At 45.2% G+C, this 20,447-nt stretch overlaps 1 protein-coding gene across 1 annotated transcript in view; it reads left to right on the top strand.

The window, feature by feature from the left end:
• The window catches only part of LOC145352911 (immunoglobulin superfamily member 5-like), a 76,442-nt gene extending 58,258 nt beyond the window's left edge, over positions 1 to 18,184 (top strand). The window contains exon 9 of the mRNA XM_080203211.1: positions 16,566 to 18,184. Coding sequence (XP_080059337.1) covers positions 16,566 to 16,673 — 108 coding nt within the window. The 3' untranslated portion in view covers positions 16,674 to 18,184. The remainder of the gene's footprint in view (positions 1 to 16,565) is intronic.
• Positions 18,185 to 20,447: the final 2,263 nt, after the last annotated feature.

Here is a 20,447-nt window from a genome sequence, read left to right as displayed (position 1 = left end):
GGCGTGCACGCTTGCTTTTATGTTTCTTTCTGTGGGTACAAACTTGTTCACTTACAATCAAAACAGCAGCAGAATTGGCCCCTGCAGTAATTCGCTCTTCATATTCGAGCGGGATCCTACTTGAGTTTAAGTACCCAAGCTGGGAATCAAACCAGGTCCCTGGCGCTGTGAGGCAGCAGTGCTAACCACTGCGCCACCATGAGCATCTGTCCCTTCTCTGTCTTGTTATTGGTGCCCATTAGAGATGCTAATAGAGAAGGAAGGATTTCCCAGTTGTTGGGGAGGGATGGAGGGAGGGACGAGTGGGGGGGGGGGGGTGGTTGGAGTTGTTGGACATCTCTGTGGAGTATTGAGAGTCGAGATTCCCTGGTGAGGTTTGCCTGGGAAAGGAGAGAATGAGAGAGAATGATACAGATGCAAACGGGGGGAGGGAAAGTGTGAGAGGGGAAGGGAAAGTGGGGAAGATAAAATGAAAGAAAAACATCCACACGTTTGAGGAGGGGGAGAGAAATGCTATCTGGAAAGAGGGAGGGAGAGCTGCTGTGTGTCTCTGATGTGCTCTCTTTTATAATGTGCTTAATGGGAATCTAGCAGCTTTGATCTTCTCTCTGAGGACTGATTCTAACTGCCCTGATGCTGGGTTGCCGTGATGGCGTGTGGGAGTCAGTGATTAATTAGGTTTGATTTTCATTTTATTGTTCTTGTAAGTTACTGTGTGTTATAAAAAGTCATCAAACTGTATGAAAACTTTCACTTGGAAGTTACTGGCATTGATGGTTTTGTTGAACAGTGGTATTTATTTCATGTTCCTTCAGACATTGATGCTTAATAAATATCACAGAAATATTTTTATTTCACAATACTTATCCTTAAGTCTTGCTGCTCTTTCTCTGTTTTATAAATTATTAATCCTGTGATATTAAAAAAAACTAACATTTTATTCAGGGCTTGTAGATACTCACATTCTTTTTTATTATCATTCTTTCAGGGGATATGGGTGTCACTGGCAGTTCCAGCATTTATTGCCCATCCTTAATTGCCCTTGAACTGAATGATGGGATTTTACGGCCTTGCTTGACCCGAGACCGTAAAATCCTGCCCAAGGTCAACAAACCTTCCCATTGTCCGCCCCTTGCCCGCTCTGATTCCGTGGCAGGTTTAGGCAATAGAATTCCGGTGAAAGGCTTGCAAGGCCATTTCCGAAGGCAGTTAAGTGTCAACCATATTCACGTGGGTTAGAGTCACATGTAGGCCAGAACAGGTAAGGATGGCTGATTTGCTACCCTGAAGGACATTTGTGAACCAGACGGATTTTTTTTAAACACAATCCACAATCGTTTACAGCCATCATTAGACTTTTAATTCCAGATTTTTATTGAATTCAAATTTCAACATCTGCTGTGGTAGTATTCAAATTCAGCTCCCCAGAGCATTACCCTGGCTCTATGGATTGGTAGTCCAGTGACAATACCACTAAGCCACTGCCTGCCCAATTCAACTAAGATAAATGACATGATGTGCAAACAGTGGGTAAATGCCATGTGATCAAATGTCACGTGACAGAACATCATCTGACAGGGATGACAAGATCAAACCTGAAGGAATGTGTCAAATGAAAGTTGGCGAGGGATCAATACTTACAGAGGTTGAACTTTAATGACTTATTACAATATTTGTATGCCTGAAAACATAAAATGAACGTTGGCAAGGCTGGCTGGCAAGGGATCAAGGAGGGGCAAATCAAACCAAGCTGGGGCTGAACTCTGAAAGGGAAGTCATGGTGTGGCTCCTTCTAATGGGGATATGTCACCACTTCTCAGGGCCTAACATTAGCTCAATATGATCGTCCTGGGGTTGGGGGGGGTGGTGGGGGGGGGTGACCCTAAATGGGCAGAAAGCAAGAAGGTCCGCTGGGACTCCCACTGTTATTTATGTTCCGTGGGCAGGGAATGATGACCACACGCATATCTTGACACGGGTGGCAGGGGGGAGGGAAATCTTGGTCGGACAATGAGGCAATGGCGGTAGGTGGAGGCTTGGGGAGAGAATTCCTTCCTCCTCCCCCCATTCCCACCTTCCTCTGCAAATTAACAACAATATGTGTAAATAATTGATAGTAATTCAAAATGCAAAGTAGCAATCCAAAAAGCTATTTGATAAATGCATGCAATTAAATGGATATTACTTGATGCATAATGATTGCAGCAGAAACAAGCACATATGCAAATGTGAAAGAAACTTTTAAGTAATGAGCTTCAAGCAGCTCCTTGGCTTCTTTGCACGCTTGGCGTGACACTGATATTGAAGAGTCACACAGGGCTTCTCCCGGTTTTTGTGCCAAACCCTCCTTCTCTATCTGTTCTCATAAGAACTCTGGCACCTTGGATTATACAGTGTTCTGATGCAAACTGTTTCCATAGTGACGATGCAGTTTGGACTTTTCCTGGGATATATCCGTCGACAGCTGTCTACGGATGGAGGGTGGGGATGCTTAAAAACACTCAATTTGAGGATTAAAAACAGAGAAGAGAGGGGAGTCCAACTAATCTCATAGTTTATTCAATGAGCCAGCACTGCCACAATGGGCCGAATGGATCCCGTCAGTGCTGTAAGAGTTTACCTTTTGTTCCCTGAAGGCATTGGTTCATGTTTGGGTATGATTCCAAGTCAGTGGCTCTCTCTTCAATGCCTCCCAATCAGGAGTGAGCCCAGACTATGGGTGCTGAGAGGGGGGCAAAGTGGCAAGTGGTTCTGGCCTACATGTGACTCTAGTACTCCTGCCTCACAGCGCCAGGGACCAGGGTTCAATTCCGGCTTCGGGTGACTAAGTGGAGTTTACATGTTCTCCCTGTGTCAGCGTGGATTTCCTCTGTCTACTTTGGTTTCCTCCCACACGCCAAAAGATGTGCAGGTTAGATGGATTGGCCATGCTAAATTTCCCCTTAGTGTCAGGGGGATTAGCAGGGTAAATATGAGGGGGAGGTTACGGGGATAGGGCCTGGGTGGGATTGTTGTCGGTGCGGACTCGATGGGCCAAACTGCACGCTTGACTGCATGCCACATCCAGCCCAGCCAAGCCTGCTCCTGCCCTCCCAATGCTCAGGTATGCACACCTCCCAGCTGTGGATGCACAGGTTGGGTGGAGGGATGGGATGGGGGTCACTAGAATATGATCAGGTGTGAAGGCTACCTTGGAAAGAATTGCTGTCTAGAGACTGGACTGAGTTCTGAGTTAGACACTGTAATGACACACTTTGGGTTTTGATTGCTTATTAACAGCCACAAGTGAAAGGGAACCTGGAAGTCAGTTTCTCAGTGACCTTGAATCTACTGTTGGATAACATTGTCCTTACTGCAGCCCCTCGCAAGATCATTTACAGCTCACATCAGAGCAGCCCGAACTTAATGCTGTCGCCTGGGTTTTGTCCAGAGGTCTGAGTGCCTCGGTCTGTGTCTCTGGGAGGTATTTCATTCCCAGCCTGATCCCTGTGCTAAGTAGGCAGAAATTCCCACCCTGGCGCTAATGCCAAGAGGTAGATTTTCCCTCTCCATTGCTGGGTGGATTTCCCATTCCCTGTGGACTCTGCCTGATTGTCGCGCCATTAAAATGCTGCCTGGGTGGGGAGGCTGGGGTGTGCCAGCTTCTAAAATCTCTTCCATCACGCTGCAGCTTAGTCTGATGCCGGGAGATGTTCTTTTTTAAATGGTGCAGTATTGTGGGAGTAAATAATGTTCTGTCATTTATACGTAAATATTTTATAAGAAACTCTCTCCTGAAAATGCTGATTACTGCTGGGTTACAGTTCAATAAGCATCCGCTCCCTCTCCATTACCCAACCCAAGCACAAATTCCTCATGTGAGCAGATTATTTCATCTGTGAATAATGATCTCACAGCCAAACTAAAACCTTCTAGCCACTCACCATTTCCGCACAAACACAGGCCATAAACATATACTCCACACATAGGTGCATGCGCATATACCACACACAGACATACATCACCCATATGCCACACATATACCTACATGCACTATATATTACACATACATATGCATGCACATATAAACTACAAATTTACCGACATATACCACACATACACAGGCATGCACCCATATACCACACACACACATGTTCAGACATGTACACACATTTCTCAATATACACATATACCACACACACATAGGCACACAGATACCACACATGCACATAGACATATACAGAGAGGTATACATTTAGCACACATAAACATGGTGTATACACATATACCACATGTACACATATTCAGATACATGCATATATTCCACACAATCACATATACAGACTAGAACACATATACCACTCAAAAACATACACAGGCATGTACATATATACCTCACATACATGCATGGACACATACACATATATCTCACATACAGATATGTGTACGCAAATACCACATATAGAGATTTGTATACATATACACAAAGGTGTGTACACATATGCTGTAAAAAGTCTGACAACGCCAGGCTTTAGTCCAACCGATTTATTTGATAGTAAACTCACCTCCGGGGTCGCGTAACTATTTAGCAGGGAGGAGTCTCGTTCGTTATCGGAATTAACCAGACAAATCGCTCCACCAACTAAGAACGGCCATGCACCGACTCCTCCTTGCTAAATAGTTACGCGACCCCGGAGGTGAGTTTACTATCAAATAAATCGGTTGGACTAAAACCTGGTGTTGTCAGACTTTTTACTGTGTTTACCCCAGTCCAACGCCGGCATATCCACATCACATATGCCGTACACATACACACTAAAACATATACATATAAGCTGTAGATATACAGACACATTCACATATATCACATAAAAACATATACTAGTGCATACACATATACCACACATTCATAGACACATCCATCTATAACACACATACACAGATACAATATATACCACACATCCACCAATGCTAACACTTTTTTTTAAATACTTTATTCCAATTCAATCCAATCAAATCAAATCCAATTCAGAGTCCTAACAAGTTGGGACCTTCCCGATCCAAGCTCTCAAGACAGGGCTCTCACCTCCTGTCTTGGGCTTGATCTACATGACCCAAGCTGATTAGATGGGATACAGCCTCACCCACAAATCACACTGAAGCCCAATCCGATGGAGCTCCAGGGAGGAGCATCCTAATTGGCTGTTTCTAGGGAGACCTACCCTGTGCAAGTGAGCCTTCCCCTCCTGGGCATTGGCCAGGTCTCCCCTACTGTGTTCAAAGTCTACACTTAGAGGTTCTGATGAAGAGGATGCAGCATTGTAACTGTGTTGGGCCAACGAGGCAGATGAAGTGCACAGATAAAGATCACAGGGTCTCCTCCACTTCAATCTGCGTGGATGCAGATAGGTTGTGATTAGCAACACTCTATCTCCTGCAAGAAAACAACAAAAACCCTCTTTTAGCCCAATTTGTTGGAGGTACAGAACTGAAAACAATTGATGAGCTCGAATTTGCTAAAAGGGAGAAAAATCAGCTTCATTTTCCAAAAAAAGTATAGATTAATCAGGCTCCAATTATGGGAAGAAATGGAAAGGAAAGAATTTTAAAAGATATTTACAAAGATTTAGCTTGATTCTTAGAATTGACTTTTGTAATAATATATTGAATTATATCTCACGGGATAAATTTTCCAGTCCCGGCTGCTGTGGGAACCAGCGCTGGAGGGATGGACAACTTGAAACATCATTGAAAGGTCCATTGTTCTTGGAGGGAATTTCTGTTCCTGCCCGTCCCAGGCTGGAAATTCCCACCCAGTACTGATATCATCAGCATGTGTGTAACTCATATTAACAAAGTACCACACATAAAAGTAGGAATGGAAATGTCTTGAGATTAGAAACAAAAAAAAAATTTTAAGCAGATTCCTGCACAAACTACAGGAGAGGGTTGGGAGATGACCCACATTCTTCTCCAAGCGTGTTGCTCGATATTGCTCGACAGGGTAGAATAGTTTCTGAGCCACAAGGCAGAATTCTATAGCCTCACTCATCCTGAAACCATAAAATCCCCCACCTGAGGTCAACGGACCTTCCCATTGTCCATCCCTCGCCCGCTCCGATTCCCATGGCAGAAAGGACTATAAAATTTCGGCCACAGTGTCTCAAATAGAGTCAGGTCCTGGAAATGTCCCCAGCTAGGGTGGCATGATAGCACAATGGTTGGCACTGCTGCCTCACAGCACCAAGGACCCAGGTTCAATTCCAGCCTCGGGTCACTGTCTGTGTGGAGTCTGCACGTTCTCCCTGTGTCTATGTCGGTTTCCTCCAGGTGCTCCGGTTTCCTCCCACAGTCCAAAAGATGTGCTGGTTAGGTGCATTGGCCATCTAAAATTCTCTCTGTGTACCTGATCAGGTGCATGAGTGTGGCGACTAGGGGATTTTGACAGTAACTTCATTGCAGTGTGAATGTAAGCCTGCTCGTGATACTGATAAATAAACTTTAAACTTTTTGCAATTGAGTCCGGGAGAGGAAGTAGATCCAGGCTAGGCTGAGACCAATTCGGAGCGCGTGCCACCAGAAGCGAACATGAGATTTGTGTTAGCTCAACCCTGAGTCCTCTCCTGCGTTCCTTGTAACCATGACTTGGGGTCTAATCTGTCTCCCTCCAGCTCTCCTCCCTGGGTGAAAAGGCAAACAAAAAGGGATTTATTAGTTAGCTCTGCTGCTTGACACTTTTTAATGGTCATTTTTATTAATTAGTCACAAAAAAGTCAATTTTTTACTTTGTCATTTTTTTGGCCCTTCATGTTGTTTATGATTTATTAATACCTTAATTATTATTTTTTTTGAATGCATGTTTAATATTGTGCCAATCTAGACCTTGGGCAGCTGTTGCTGGGTTTTTTGCTGAGAATTGTTTGCTCCAATAGAAACAGTAGGTGCTGGAAAGTCTGCATTTGCCTGGCAGCATCCAAGCATGGAGGAACAGAGGTCAGTGACCTGGCCTCAGAACGAGTGCAGAGTGTGGACTGGAAGCACTGACTGTTTCTCTCTCCACAGATACTGCCTGGCCTGCTGAGTATTTCCAGCATTTTCTTTTTGTAGTTTCGCTTTGCATCATCTGCCATACTTTGCTCTCCTCTTAAATACTCCACGCTGGGCATCTGGAAGTGTGGTTAGTTTCATTTTAAAATGAGAAGATATCCATCACTCAATGCAGCGTGTGATTTTTCTGTTAAAGCCCACATAAGAATTGTGATTGCAGGTGAATGGGCTGGTGCTAATTTACTGGAAGGTTTCACCATTTTTAAACTTGGGAGGGAAACCAGGGAGTCACGCACCAATGGAATATGTCACTGTGAGTCCAAGATATTCTCATTTGTACATCAGATTGTTGTTTGCAGTGCTTGTGAGTTCAATTCTATTGAATGTTCAACAGGGCGGCACAGTAGCACAGTGGTTAGCACTGCTGATTCACTGCTCCAGGGACCTGGGTTCGATTCCCGGCTCAGGTCACTGTCTGTGTGGAGTTTGCACATTCTCCTTGTGTCTGCGTGGGTTTCCTCCGCGTGCTCTGGTTTCCTCCCATAGTCCAAAGATGTGTGGGTTAGGTTGATTGGCCATCCTTAAAAAAACAATTGCCCCTTAGTAGTAGTATCTTGAGAGGTGTAGATTAGAGGGATTAGTAGGTAAAATATGTAGGGATATGGGGCTAGGGTCTGGGTGGGATTGTGTTTGGTGCAGACTCAATGGGCTGAAGGGCCTCTTCCTGCGTTATAGGGTTCTATGTTGCTGTCTGGATATAGCATAGAGCCAGCTTCAAAAGAAGCAGGGATGGTTGCAGTATATGAATGATTAGGGGAGACCTATTGGTATGATCACCAGACGATTAATCCAGAAACACAGCTAATGTTCTGGAGATCCAAGTTCGAATCCCGCCACGGCAGATAGTGGAATTTGAATTGGCCACGCTAAATCCTCCCTCAGTGTAACCCGAGCCGGAGTGTGGCGACTAAGGAATTTTCACGGTAACTTAATGGCAGCGTTAATGTAAGCCTATTTGTGACGCTAATAACTTTATAGAATGTCTAAATGAATAAAGAAAATTACAGGGAGGATGTGAGATGTTACAATGGAGATTTGCAAAATTGTTGCTGGGGCTTGAAAATTTTGCTATGCCAAGGCTGGCGCTGTTTATCTTGTAACTGAGATTGCTGAAGGTTTAATTAAGGTGTTTAAAATTATGAGGCGTCTAGGTAGATTGGATAGGAAAGACCAATTTCCCCACAGAGAGGTTAATGATCAATAAAAAGGTTTAAAGTAATTGTTGGAATGATTTGGGAATTGAGGAGGAATGTTATCTCAGGATAGTTGAGGCAAAAGCCTTATTGCAATTATTTCAATATGTGCTGGAAGTGTAGAGTTAGCTGGCCATATTGTCAGTTTGTGTCATTTTAATTTGACAGGAGACTGCCATTTTCTACTCTAGCCAATGTTCTCTCTTAACCTGGCAAGGTTGAATATGCATACAGGAAGGATAGAAAATCTCAGCAGGTCTGGCAGCATCTGTAAGGAGAGAAAAGAGCTGACGTTTCGCGTCCAGATGACCCTTTGTCAAAGCTTTTATCCAGTACATCACCAGAGCTATTTAAAGAGATACTTCGGTACTCTCAACTGATGCCTCTTCATTTCTTCTGATCTGCCTGAGCTTGTAGAAACATTGTGAGTTTTATATTGTCATTAAAATGCACACTCGACAGGGAGAGAAACTCATGTGATGAATTTGCATGCTGGCATGCTGCAAATCGAACCTCCTTAACTCCTTCTCTCATCTAAATTTATCTTTGTAATCATTTATCCCTTCTCCTTCATATGCTTGTCAAGTTTCCTCTTGCATCTATGCTGTTCACTTCAACTACTCAATGTGTTATCAAGTTCCACGCTCTCTCCGCCCTTTGGGTAAAGAAGTTTCTTCTGAATTCCCTATTGGAGTTTTTGGTGATTAGTTTGCATTGAAGGTTCCTGGTTATGCTCTTCCTCATGACTGAAGCATTCTCTCTGTATGCACTCTATTAAAAACCTTTCATAATTTTAAATACCTCCAATAGGTCACCAGTCAATATTTGTGCTTCAAAAGAGCAGGAACCCAACTTTCATGATATGCATAACAGGCATTTCTGCTACTGCTGTTGTAAATTCTTTCTGCATCCTCAACAGTCCTTCCATATCATTTAAGTAATATGGTGCCCAGAACTTCTGGCAGTACTCAGTATCGTCTAACCAAGGTTGGATGCAGTTTACCCTACCTAGTCCCCCTGACACTCAGGGGCAGTTTAGCATGGCAAATCCACCTAACCCACACATCTTTGAACTTAATGGTGCTAGCCTTGCAAGAACTTGGGGCTCATGTTGAGATGTGCAGCCGTGCCATTAGCACTGAGCTGCGCACTACTATCATTTAAACTAACAGGCAGCCAGAAGAGTCACAACTGGTGCAGAAACTGAACTAGACCAGCCTTATAAATAACTTTGCCGCAAAAGCAGGCCAGAGCTGGGATTCTGCTGTGATTAACTCACCTCCTGACTTCCCAAAGACTGCCCAACATCTAAAGGCACAAGTCAGGAGTGTGATGCAATATTCAACATGGTCCAGGATAAGGCAGACTGCTTGCTAGGCATCCATCCACCACTTTAAATGTTCTACCCCTCCAACAATAGCGCACAGTATCTGCCATCCAAGATACATTGCAGCAACTCACTGTGACTCCTTTGGCAGTGTCTCCAAACTTCTCATAGGACAAGAGCAGCAGATACATAGGAACATCACCAACTGTAGGTTGCCCTCCAAGTCACACACCATCCCTTTCTTGGAAATACATCAGCCGTTCCTTCACTGTCGCTGAGTCAAAACTCTGGAACTCATAAGAACATAAGAACATAAGAAATAGGAGCAGGAGTAGGCCATCTGGCCCTTCGAGCCTGCCCCGCCATTCAATAAGATCATGGCTGATCTGTCGTGGCTCAGTTCCACATTCTCGCCCTCTCCCCATGACCCTTAATCCCCTCTCTTATCAAAAACCCATCAACCTGCGTCTTAAAAATATTTAGCGAGGCAGCCTCCACCACCTCAACGAGCAGAGAATTCCAGAGATTCACCACCCTTTGAGTGAAGAAGTTCCTCCTCAACTCTGTTCTAAACCGCCCCCCCCCCTTTATCTTGAGGCTGTGCCCCCTAGTCCTATTGTCCTTTCTGAGCGGGAAGAGCCTCTCCACCTCTATCCTATCCATCCCATTCATCATCTTATACGCCTCAATGAGATCTCCCCTCATTCTTCTAAACTCTAACAAGTACAAGCCTAGTTTATTCAGCCTCTCCTCATAGCTCAACCCCCTCAACTCCGGCATCAGCCTAGTAAACCTCCTCTGCACTCCCTCCAAGGCCAAAATATCCTTGCGTAAGTACAGCGCCCAAAACTGCACACAGTACTCCAGCTGCGGTCTCACCAATGCCCTATACAGCCGCAGCAAGACCTCCCTACTTTTATATTCAATCCCCCTCGCTATGAAGGCCAGCATCCCATTTGCCTTCCTGACCACCTGCTGCACCTGCAAGCTGGGTTTTTGCGACTCATGCACAAGGACCCCGAGGTCCTTCTGCACCGTCGCCTGCTGCAGATTTTCTCCACATAAGTAACAATCCTTCCTACCATTATTCCTACCAAAGTGGACCACCTCGCACTTGCCAACATTAAATTCCATTTGCCAGTTCCTGGCCCATTCGCCCAGCTTATCTAGATCCTTCTGCAGACTCTCCACACCCTCCGCGCAATTTGCCTCCCTCCCTAATAGCACAGTAGGTGTACCTACATCACACGGACTGCAGCAGTTCAGCTCACAAGCACCTTCTCAAGAGCAGCTAAGGATGTGCAATAAATGTTGCTCTTGCCAGTGATGTTCACACCCTATGAACAAATTTTAAAAAAAAGCAGCAGGCATTGTTTAATCATGCATTATTAATGGTGGGAACTGGTATATGAGGAGAGAGTGACTGGGTTAGGATTGTTTTTGCTGCAGTTCAGATGAATGAGGGGGGAGCTCTTAGAGACTTATAAAATTCTAACAGGATTAGACAGGGTAGATGCAGGGAGAATGTTCCGGATGGTGGTGAGTCCAGAGCCAGGGGTCACAATCTGAGGATTCAGGGTAGACCATTTAGGATGGGGGTGGGTGGGGGGGGGGGGGGCAGGGGTGGAGACATTTCTTCACCCAAAGAATGGTGAGCGTGTGGAATTCATTACCACAGGAAGTAGTTGATGCCAAAACATTGAATGTATTCAAGAGGCGGCTGAATGCAGCACTTGGGGCGAATGGGATCAAAGGTTATGTGGAAAAAGCAGGATTAAGCTATTGCCTTGGAAGATCAGCCATGATCGTGATGAATAGTGGGGCAGGTTCAAAGGGCCGAATGGCCTCCTCCTGCCCCTGTCTTGTACATTTTTATGTTTCTATCATCACCCCCATTTTTGGGCCTCATTTAATTTCTGTCCCATGTAGTTCATGAATACTTTTCCCCGTGGCTCAATGTTCGGCATCAATAAACCCCATGAAGGCAAAGAGCTTGAACATCTCTGGTTTAAAAGGCTCAGAAGCAGAATTTATTAGAGGCCCTGCCCATTCCACCATGGGCTGTTATCCTGAAGTTTGTCAAACTCTTAAACACCTCATTTTAGCCATGCCATACAATCTTTAGTGGTATTCACAGCGGCAGGTTGACTCCTTGTGTCACAGCTTAGGGTGGGATGATCCATATTACAGGGTTAATATAGGGTGGCACAGTGGCGCAGTGGTTAGCGCTGCTGCCTCACAGCACCAATGACCTGGGTTCTAATTCCCGGCTTGGGTCACTGTCTGTGAGGAGTCTACACATTCTCCCCGTGTGTGCGTGGGTTTCCTCCGGGCACTCTGGTTTCCTCCCACACTCTGAAAGACATCTGGTTAGATGCATTGGCTAAATTCTCCCTCAGTGTACCCGAACAAGCGACGGGGTGTGGCGACTAGGGGATTTTCACAGTAACTTCATTGCAGTGTTAATGTGTAAGCCTGCTTGTGACACTAAACATGAACTTGTATGACTGTATTTATATTCAGAAAAAAAGTCATTCCTCATTTTTAGTGATATCTATGAATTTGAACTATTGCAGGAAATATTTTTCTCAGGAAAGTAAACTTAACAATGCTATTTTTAACAGTTTTAATAGGTGTCTGTGGCCCCATTAAAACTGACTAAAAATAGCAGTATTAACAAATTTCCTTCAGTCAGAGTGACTGGAAATTGACCTGACTCGCCACACTTGCAATCATTTCCCTTTTGCAATTCCAACAAGCTTATTACCTTTTTGACGAGAATTAAAGACCAGGACTGGAATTCTCTGGCCAATCATGCCCCATCGCCGTAGCCAGCGAGGACGGAGGATTTGGCACTCAACCTAATCTCCGTTCACTGCAGTGGGACTGGAGAATCCCGCTGGCGTGAACAGCCGGAAAGTTCCTGTGCAGAAGTTTGTCCAGCTTGCCGATCTCTCCCGATTCATCATCATTGTTCTCTCTCGAGATTATGACCCACGTGTGGTCTCGGATTTCGTGCTCACAACTATTGATGCCACCTTCACTCATTGTCGGGAACATGTGGCGCATGAAACACCATTCCTACATCTGAGCCAGAGCTAGGGCTACTAAAGCAAATTGTCTACATAACGTGTATGTGTCTGGTGGGTGAGTGTTACCTGCTTAACACAGCGATCAACAGCAATAGCAAGTGATGTCCATCATGCCTATTGTAGTTGCCTCAAAATGATGATCTTCTGCATGGTGCACAACTGTGAGTAGTGTACGCTAATTCCATTTGTAACCCCAGGTTTCCCTCTGCTGGAATCATAGGACGATACAGCACAGAAGGAGGCCATTTGAACCATCATGCCCTGTGCTGGCTCTTTGAAAGATCCAGGCAATTAGTCCCACTTCCCTGCAAGTTATTCACCTTCAAACATATACCCTATTCCTTTTCAAAAGGGAAAGGGAACACAGGTGGCCAAGGTGATTAAGAAGACATGTATCACACTTGCCTTCATCAGCCGGGGCATTGAGTACAAGAGTTGGCAAACCATGTTGCAGCTATATAAACCCAGGCTGCATTTGGAGTATTGCGTGCAATTCTGGTCACCACACAACCAGAAGGACGTGGGGAAAGTGCAAAGAAGGTTCACCTGGTCTTCAGTGCGTTGGCTATGAGGAAAGATTGAATAAACTAGGATTGTCTTCACTGGAAAGACGGAGACTGAGGGGAGACCTGATAGAGGTCTACAAAATTATGAGAGACATAAACAGGATGGATCGTCAGAGGCTTTTTCCCAGGGTGGAAGTATCAAATTCAAGGGGGCACAGGTTCAAGGTGAGAGGGGGGAAATTTAAGGGAAATGTGCGGGGGAAGGTTTTCATGCAGAAAATGTGTGCCTGGAACGTGCTGCCAGAGGTGGTGGTGGAAGCCGACACATTAGTAACATCTAAGAGGCATTTGGATGGGTACATGAATAGAGAGGGAATAGAGAGATGTGGACCATGTAAGGACAGAACTAATTTTTAGTTTAGTTAGGGCATCATGATCGGTGCAAACTTGGAGGGCTGAAGGGCCTGTTCCTGTGCTGTACTTTGCTCTTTATTCTTTGAATTATTAAATACATTTCCACCATTCTTTCGGGCAGTACACTCCTGATCATAAAGCATTTTGTGTAATATATTGTTCCTAATGGCACCCTTGGGTGTTTTGCCAATTACCTTAAATGTAGCTCTTGCTGTAATATGGACTAGTCGATAATGGTTCTTGCATTTTTAATAGAACATAGAACACTACAGCACAAACAGGCCCTTCGGCCCACTAGTTGCGCCGATCACTTGTATACCTACTAAGCCATAGACCCATCTATAACCCCCAATCCCATTAGATCCCATATACTCATCCAGAAGTCTTTTAAAAGACCCCAGCGAGAGTGCCTCCACCACCACCGACAGCAGCCGATTCCATTCACTCACCACTCTCTGAGTGAAAAACTTACCCCTCCTCTGTACTTGCTTCCCTGCACCTTAAATCTGTGTCCTCTCGTAGCAACCATTTCAGCCCTGGGAAATAGCCTCCGAGAATTCACCCTATCTATTCCTCTCAACATCTTATAAACCTCTATCAGGTCGCCTTTCAACCTTCGTCTCTCCAGGGAGAAGAGTCCCAGCTCCCTCAACCTATCTTCATAAGGCATGCCTCCCAATCCAGGCAACATCCTTGTAAATCTCCTCTGCACCCTTTCAATAGCTTCCACGTCCTTCCTATAGTGAGGCGACCAGAACTGCGCATAGTACTCCAAGTGGGGTCTGACAAGGGTCCTATAAAGTTGCAGCATTACCTCCCGACTCCTAAACTCAATCCCTCGATTAATGAAGGCCAGTACACCATACGCCTTCTTGACCACATCTTCCACCTGCGAGGCCGATTTAAGAGTCCTATGGACCCGGACCCGAAGATCCCTCTGCTCTTCAACACAGCTAAGACTCCTACCCTTGATATTGTATTCCCTCATCCCATTGGTCCTGCCAAAATGGACCACTACACATTTATCTGCGTTGAAGTCCATCTGCCACTTCTCCGCCCAGTCTTGCATCCTATCTATGTCACGCTGCAACTTCTGACATCCCTCCAGACCATCCACAACACCACCAACCTTCGTATCGTCTGTGAACTTGCTAACCCATCCCTCCACTTCCTCATCCAGGTCATTTATGAAAATGACAAACAGCAAGGGTCCTAGAACAGATCCCTGGGGCACTCCACTGGTGACCGACCTCCATGCAGAAAAAGACCCATCCACAACCACTCTCTACCTTCTGCAGGCAAGCCAGTTCTGGATCCACCAGGCCAAAGCCCCCTGGACCCCATGCCCTCTCACTTTCTCAAGAAGTCTTGCATGGGGGGCCTTATCAAACGCCTTTGTTGGCCTTTGTGCTGTTAAACTACTGCGCTGATGACCCTGACATTTACGGGGTGGTAGAAGGGAGCAGGACATATGCCTACGGGCGGGCAAGCCTGAAATACCAGGAAGGCAGCAGTTCCAAATTTGACAACAGTACCTCATTAACCTTTCTCTCCATTTCCAGCCTGGCGGAGGCAAGGGAAAGCCTGTGTTAGAAGGGCGCAGCAGGGGCTGACTGAGGACCAGTCTATGACCTCCTGCCTTAGACTGTTCTAGGAGGGGGAACATTTGGTTCACATTTACTTTTATCAATTCCGTTGAGTACTTTATTTACCTACATCGAATCCCCCAACATTCTTCTGTGCTCCAGCGAATACAAGCCCAGGTTTCTTAACTGCTCCAACATATGACAGCCCCTCAAATCTGGAATCAATCTAGTGAACCTCTTCTGAACGTCCAGTGACACAACATCCTCCCTCAAAGAAAGTGACCAAAATTGAACACGGTGCTCCAGATGTGATCCCACCAATGCCTTGTTGTAATATTGTAAAAACGCTTCTCTACTTTTATACTCTAGACCCTTTGCAATAAATACCAAAATTCCATTTGCCTTCCTTACAACGTTCTGCACCTGCGTACCCACTTTGAGACTCATGCAGAAAAACACTCAGATCCCTCTGCACAGACACCTTTTGAATCTGTTTCCCATTTAAATAGCAATTTGCCCTTTTATTTTTCTGGCCAAAATGGATTGCCTCTCAATTATTCACATGAAACTCCACCCATTCCCCTAGCCTGTCAATATCCATTCGTAAACTTTTTATCTCCTTATCATAGCCTGCTATACTATCTATTGGTATCTCTTTTGAATATATTCAATCCACAAATCTTTGGGGCCAAGGATTCTAAAGATTTACAATCCACTTAGTGAAGACATTTCTCCTCATCTCAACCCTTAATGGCCAACCCCTTAAACTGACCCCAAGACTCTCCAAGCAGGGGAGACTGTCTCTCAGCATTCTCCATGTCAAGCCCTCCAAGATTGGTGCACTGTGCCATGGGATTAACTTTCATCCTTCTGAATTTGGGACCATTCTATTTAATCTTTCCTTAGTTTAAGTTTATTTATTAGTTACAATAGGCTTATATTAACACTGCAATGAAGTTACTGTGAAATTCCCCTAGTTGCCACACTCCGGCGCCTGTTCGGGTATATTGAGGGAAAATTTAGCATGGTCAGTGCACGTAACCAGCACATCTTTTGGATTGTGTAAGAAAATTGGAGCACTCGGAGGAAACCCACACAGACACAGGGAGAGCATGCAGACTCCACACAGACAGTGACCCAAGCTGGGAATTGAACCTGGGTCCCTGGTGCAGCCAGGCAGCAGTGCTAACCGCTGAATCATTGTGCTGTCCCAGCAAGCAGCCCTATCAACCCAGTATTAATTCAGCGCTCCTTCTCTAGGACAAGTAGGTTTGTGCTTGAGAAAATTAGCCTGTGAATGTTGATCAGTCTGTGCGAGCTCTGGCTTGGATTTACCCATGTCTTTTCTCCGCTTTGAACAGACGCCAACGGTTCCAGCCAGCAACCATGGAAGCCAGAACGCAGTAATCAATCAATACGTGGACATGCCGCCTTATCCACGGAAAACCAGACACGTGACTGCTGTATGACCAGATGGACTGTGTATGCCCTGGAGGACCTTGTATATTTTATGGTTCCATCTAGTTTCTGTACTCTGGTTTCCTTGCATTAGAAATCATAACTCCTGGCAAGCCTTCTGCATTTGAAGAGTCTCTGACAGCAAGAGTCATTCCTTAATGGGAAAAAGATTGATTGTAGGAAGGGGTTTGAGTTGCAGGCTGCATGTGATTGATCAAAGCTGCGTGGACTGAGGCAATTTGATACAAATGAAATTAAACACAAGGTTGGGGATTTCTATTCTATCCCACGGGCGTTTTGTTCCAAATGAAAGGAAAGCTGTTTCATATTACTTTGTGTTCTTTGGAGTGTTATTTATTTAAATTGCCCTTGAGCCACTGTGTCAATAGGGACTGTGGTCAGTTTTTGCGAACCACTGCTCTCTCGGCACCCCCCACCTGCAATTCCACAGTCCCCTCTGTGTTATCAGAGTGCCTAGTGGTATTGGCTGAACTAGACCTTGCTCCAAGTGAACACTGGGGGGACATAAGCCATCTTATTCCGCTTTACTTGATGATTCGCCAATCTCGCTCCTGTTTCCTCACCCTCCCACCGGCACCCCAACCACACAACCCCACCTCCGGGGCTGTCAACCTGCCGTGGAGTTTTAAAGCACAATCCAGATATCGTGTTTAGCACCGTGCCAACCTACTTGCCAACGCCTGCAACATTACCTTCCTTCAGTGCCCCCTTCAGGGCTGCAAGCTCGAGGATCAGATAGCCATCCCTTTCGAGAATCCGCCTATTTTTTATTCTGTTTAATACAGATTTATAAAGAAGGAAAGGCTTTTATAATTGCTCCCTTCACAATCTCAGGGCAAAGCACAAAGTGCCTTCCAACCAATGAAGTGCTTCTGAAGTGTGGCAGTATGGGAAATGTGGCTGCCAATTTGTGCACAGCAAGCTCCACAAGTAGCAATGTGCTCGTGACCAGATAATCTGTTTCTGTGATTTTGAATGAAAAATAAATATTGGCCAAGACACCGGGGAGAAACTCCCCTGCTTGTAAAGATAAATGATCCGCTCCGTCAAATTACCCTGTCCCTCAAGACGGTGGCGATGAAGATTTCTATCAGCTAAAAAGGTTTAGGTGGTCGGTACCTGGGAGAGGTGATGGCCTAGTGGTATTATTGCTAGACAATTAATCCAGAAACTCCACTAATGTTCTGAGGAATCCCGCCATGGCAGATGGTGGAACTTGAATTCAACAAAATAAAACAATTTAGAATTAAGAATCTACCAATGACTATGAAACCATTGTCGATTGTCAGAAAAACTCATCTGGTTCGCTAATGTCCTTTAGGGAAGGAAATCTGCTGTCCTGACCTGGTTTGGTCTACGTGTGACTCCAGAGCCACAGCAATGTGGTTGACTCTCAACTGTTCTCTGAAATGGCCTAGCAAACCACTCAGTTCAAGGGCAACTAGGGATGGGCAATAAATGATGGCCCAGCCAGTAACACCCATGTTCCACGAATGAATAGAGAAAAACTCTCAGGCAGTCTACTCTTATCCTTATTGTTGCACTTATATTTTCTGCTAAACTACTACGTGGCCAACAAACAACTTTTACACACTCGCTAAAATGTAAGCCCATGAATGTTCAATGATAGGGCATGAGTTTGATCAGTTCAATTTGTTATATGTTATTAAAGATGTTAAGTGTGCTGATGGATTCTTTTTCCAATGAACAGTCTGAGTTAATGTGGTGAATTGTGAGCACTTGCTAAGCCAGATGGCTGATCCACCTGACCCTTTACCAAGAATGATTTTAGCATAAAAGAAATTCCCTCACATTTGTACCTTTGCCACTTCCAGATTTGACTACTTCAATACTCTCCTGTCCGGCCTCCTATCTTCTACCCTTTATTCATTTCACTTCCTCCATGTTCTGCTGCCCATATCATGTCCTACACCAGATCCCTTTCACCTATCACACCTCTGTTGGCCTTGGTGGTTCCCCCAAAATCTCAGATCCAAACTAATCACTCTTGTTTTGAAATCTCTGTCTCTAAACCTCCTGCAGTCTTATGACCCTCCTTAAACCTCCCCCACACCAACCACATTAATTGTCTTGCCTTCAGCTACCTCAACAGACCTGTTCATTGTCTGCCCCTTGCCCGCTACGATTCCTGTGGCGGGCGAAATGGGAAAATTCGCCCCATAGTTTTTTTCCCAGGGAAGGGGAATTGGAACCAAGAGGACATAATTTTAAGGTGAGAGGGGGAAAATTTAAAAGGGACCTGAGGGGCAACTTCATCATGCAGAAGGTGTGTGTATATGGAATGAATGGCCAGAGGAAGTGCTTGAGGCAGGTACAACAGTAACATTTATAAAGCATTTGGATAAGTACATGGATGGAAAAGAATTAGAGGGATATGGGCCAAATGCGGGCAACTGGGACTAGCTGGGAAGGCACCATGGATCGGTTGGGCTGAAAGGCCTGTTTCTATAATGTATTGCTCTGTAACTCTATGACATGATCAGCTGTGTTAGTTAGGGATGAAAATTGCTGGGAACACAGGGGAAAACATCTTTTCCCATGGTCCCTAAAGACCTTAGAATCATAGAATCTCTCCAGTGCAGAAGGAGGCCATTGGGCCCAATGAGCCTTTAATGACAACAATCCCAGTCAGGCCCTATCCCCGTAACCACGTGTATTTACCCTGCTAGTTTCCCTGACACCGAAGGGCAATTTATGATGACGAATCAGCCTAACCTACACATCTTTGGACTGTGGGAGGAAACTGGAGCACCACAGCTACAGAACGTGCAGACTCCGCACAGACAGTGACCCAAGCCAGGAATCGAACCCGGGTCCCTGGCACTGTGAGGCAGCAGCACTAACCACTGTGCCATCCTTTAGGCCTCCTGCTTTGAGCTTCCGTTCTCTTCTCCATTTTTCCTCCCCTCCTTTAGGAATTTCCTTAAGAGCCACTTCTTCGACACAATTATTGGTCATTCCAACAACATCTCCTCCTTTGGATTGTCTTTTTTTATTGATTTGCCTCAGTGACGCGCCTCGGGATATTTTTCGTGCTTTAAAGGGGCCTTATGGTTGTTGTTTTGTCACAGAAGGAGCAACTTCCTTGTCCCTGAATGTTGTACAAGGCATGCTAAGCACAGAACACATGGGATGAAACTGAAATAGGATAATTGATGTGAAGGAAAGAGGCAAGGTGGAAGCAGGAAAAATGCAGTAAGGAGCTCATTGAGAAAGGTTGGCTTTTCTTGAATTGGAGTTAATAATGAAATAGAAAGAGATGCCTTGTGACACAGTACTAGTGTCCCTGTCTCTGAACAGAAGCTCAATGTTCACATCCCATTTCAATAGTTGATGGCCACAGAATCTGGGTTCATGATGTAGCCAACCATTAGCTGTCAGCCTGTAAATCCTCCCAGTGTATCTGGTGGCAGTATCAGCCGCACAGCAGAAGGCAACAAACTGCTGCAATACTTTGCCAGGCATATTATCATGGCCCCATCTAATGGAAGCTCATGGCCACCAACACCCCCTCAGGGCATGCTGTCTTAAGGAGGAGGGAGGTGTGAAGTAGAAACTATGAAAGGTCATGAATGTAGTCCAATCCATCACGCAAACCAACTTCCCACCCATTGACTCCGTCTACACTTCCTGCTGCCTCAGCAAAGCAGCCAGCATAACTATGGACCCCACGTTCCCCATACATTCTCTCTTCCGCCTTCTTCCTTCCGGAAAAAGATATGCACCAACCAACTCAAGGACAG

This window comes from Carcharhinus amblyrhynchos, chromosome 15, assembly GCF_965287045.1.
Source record: "Carcharhinus amblyrhynchos chromosome 15, sCarAmb.v2.hapA, whole genome shotgun sequence".
In the NCBI taxonomy this organism is placed as follows: domain Eukaryota; kingdom Metazoa; phylum Chordata; class Chondrichthyes; order Carcharhiniformes; family Carcharhinidae; genus Carcharhinus; species Carcharhinus amblyrhynchos.
This window is presented reverse-complemented; position numbering and strand designations above follow the sequence as displayed.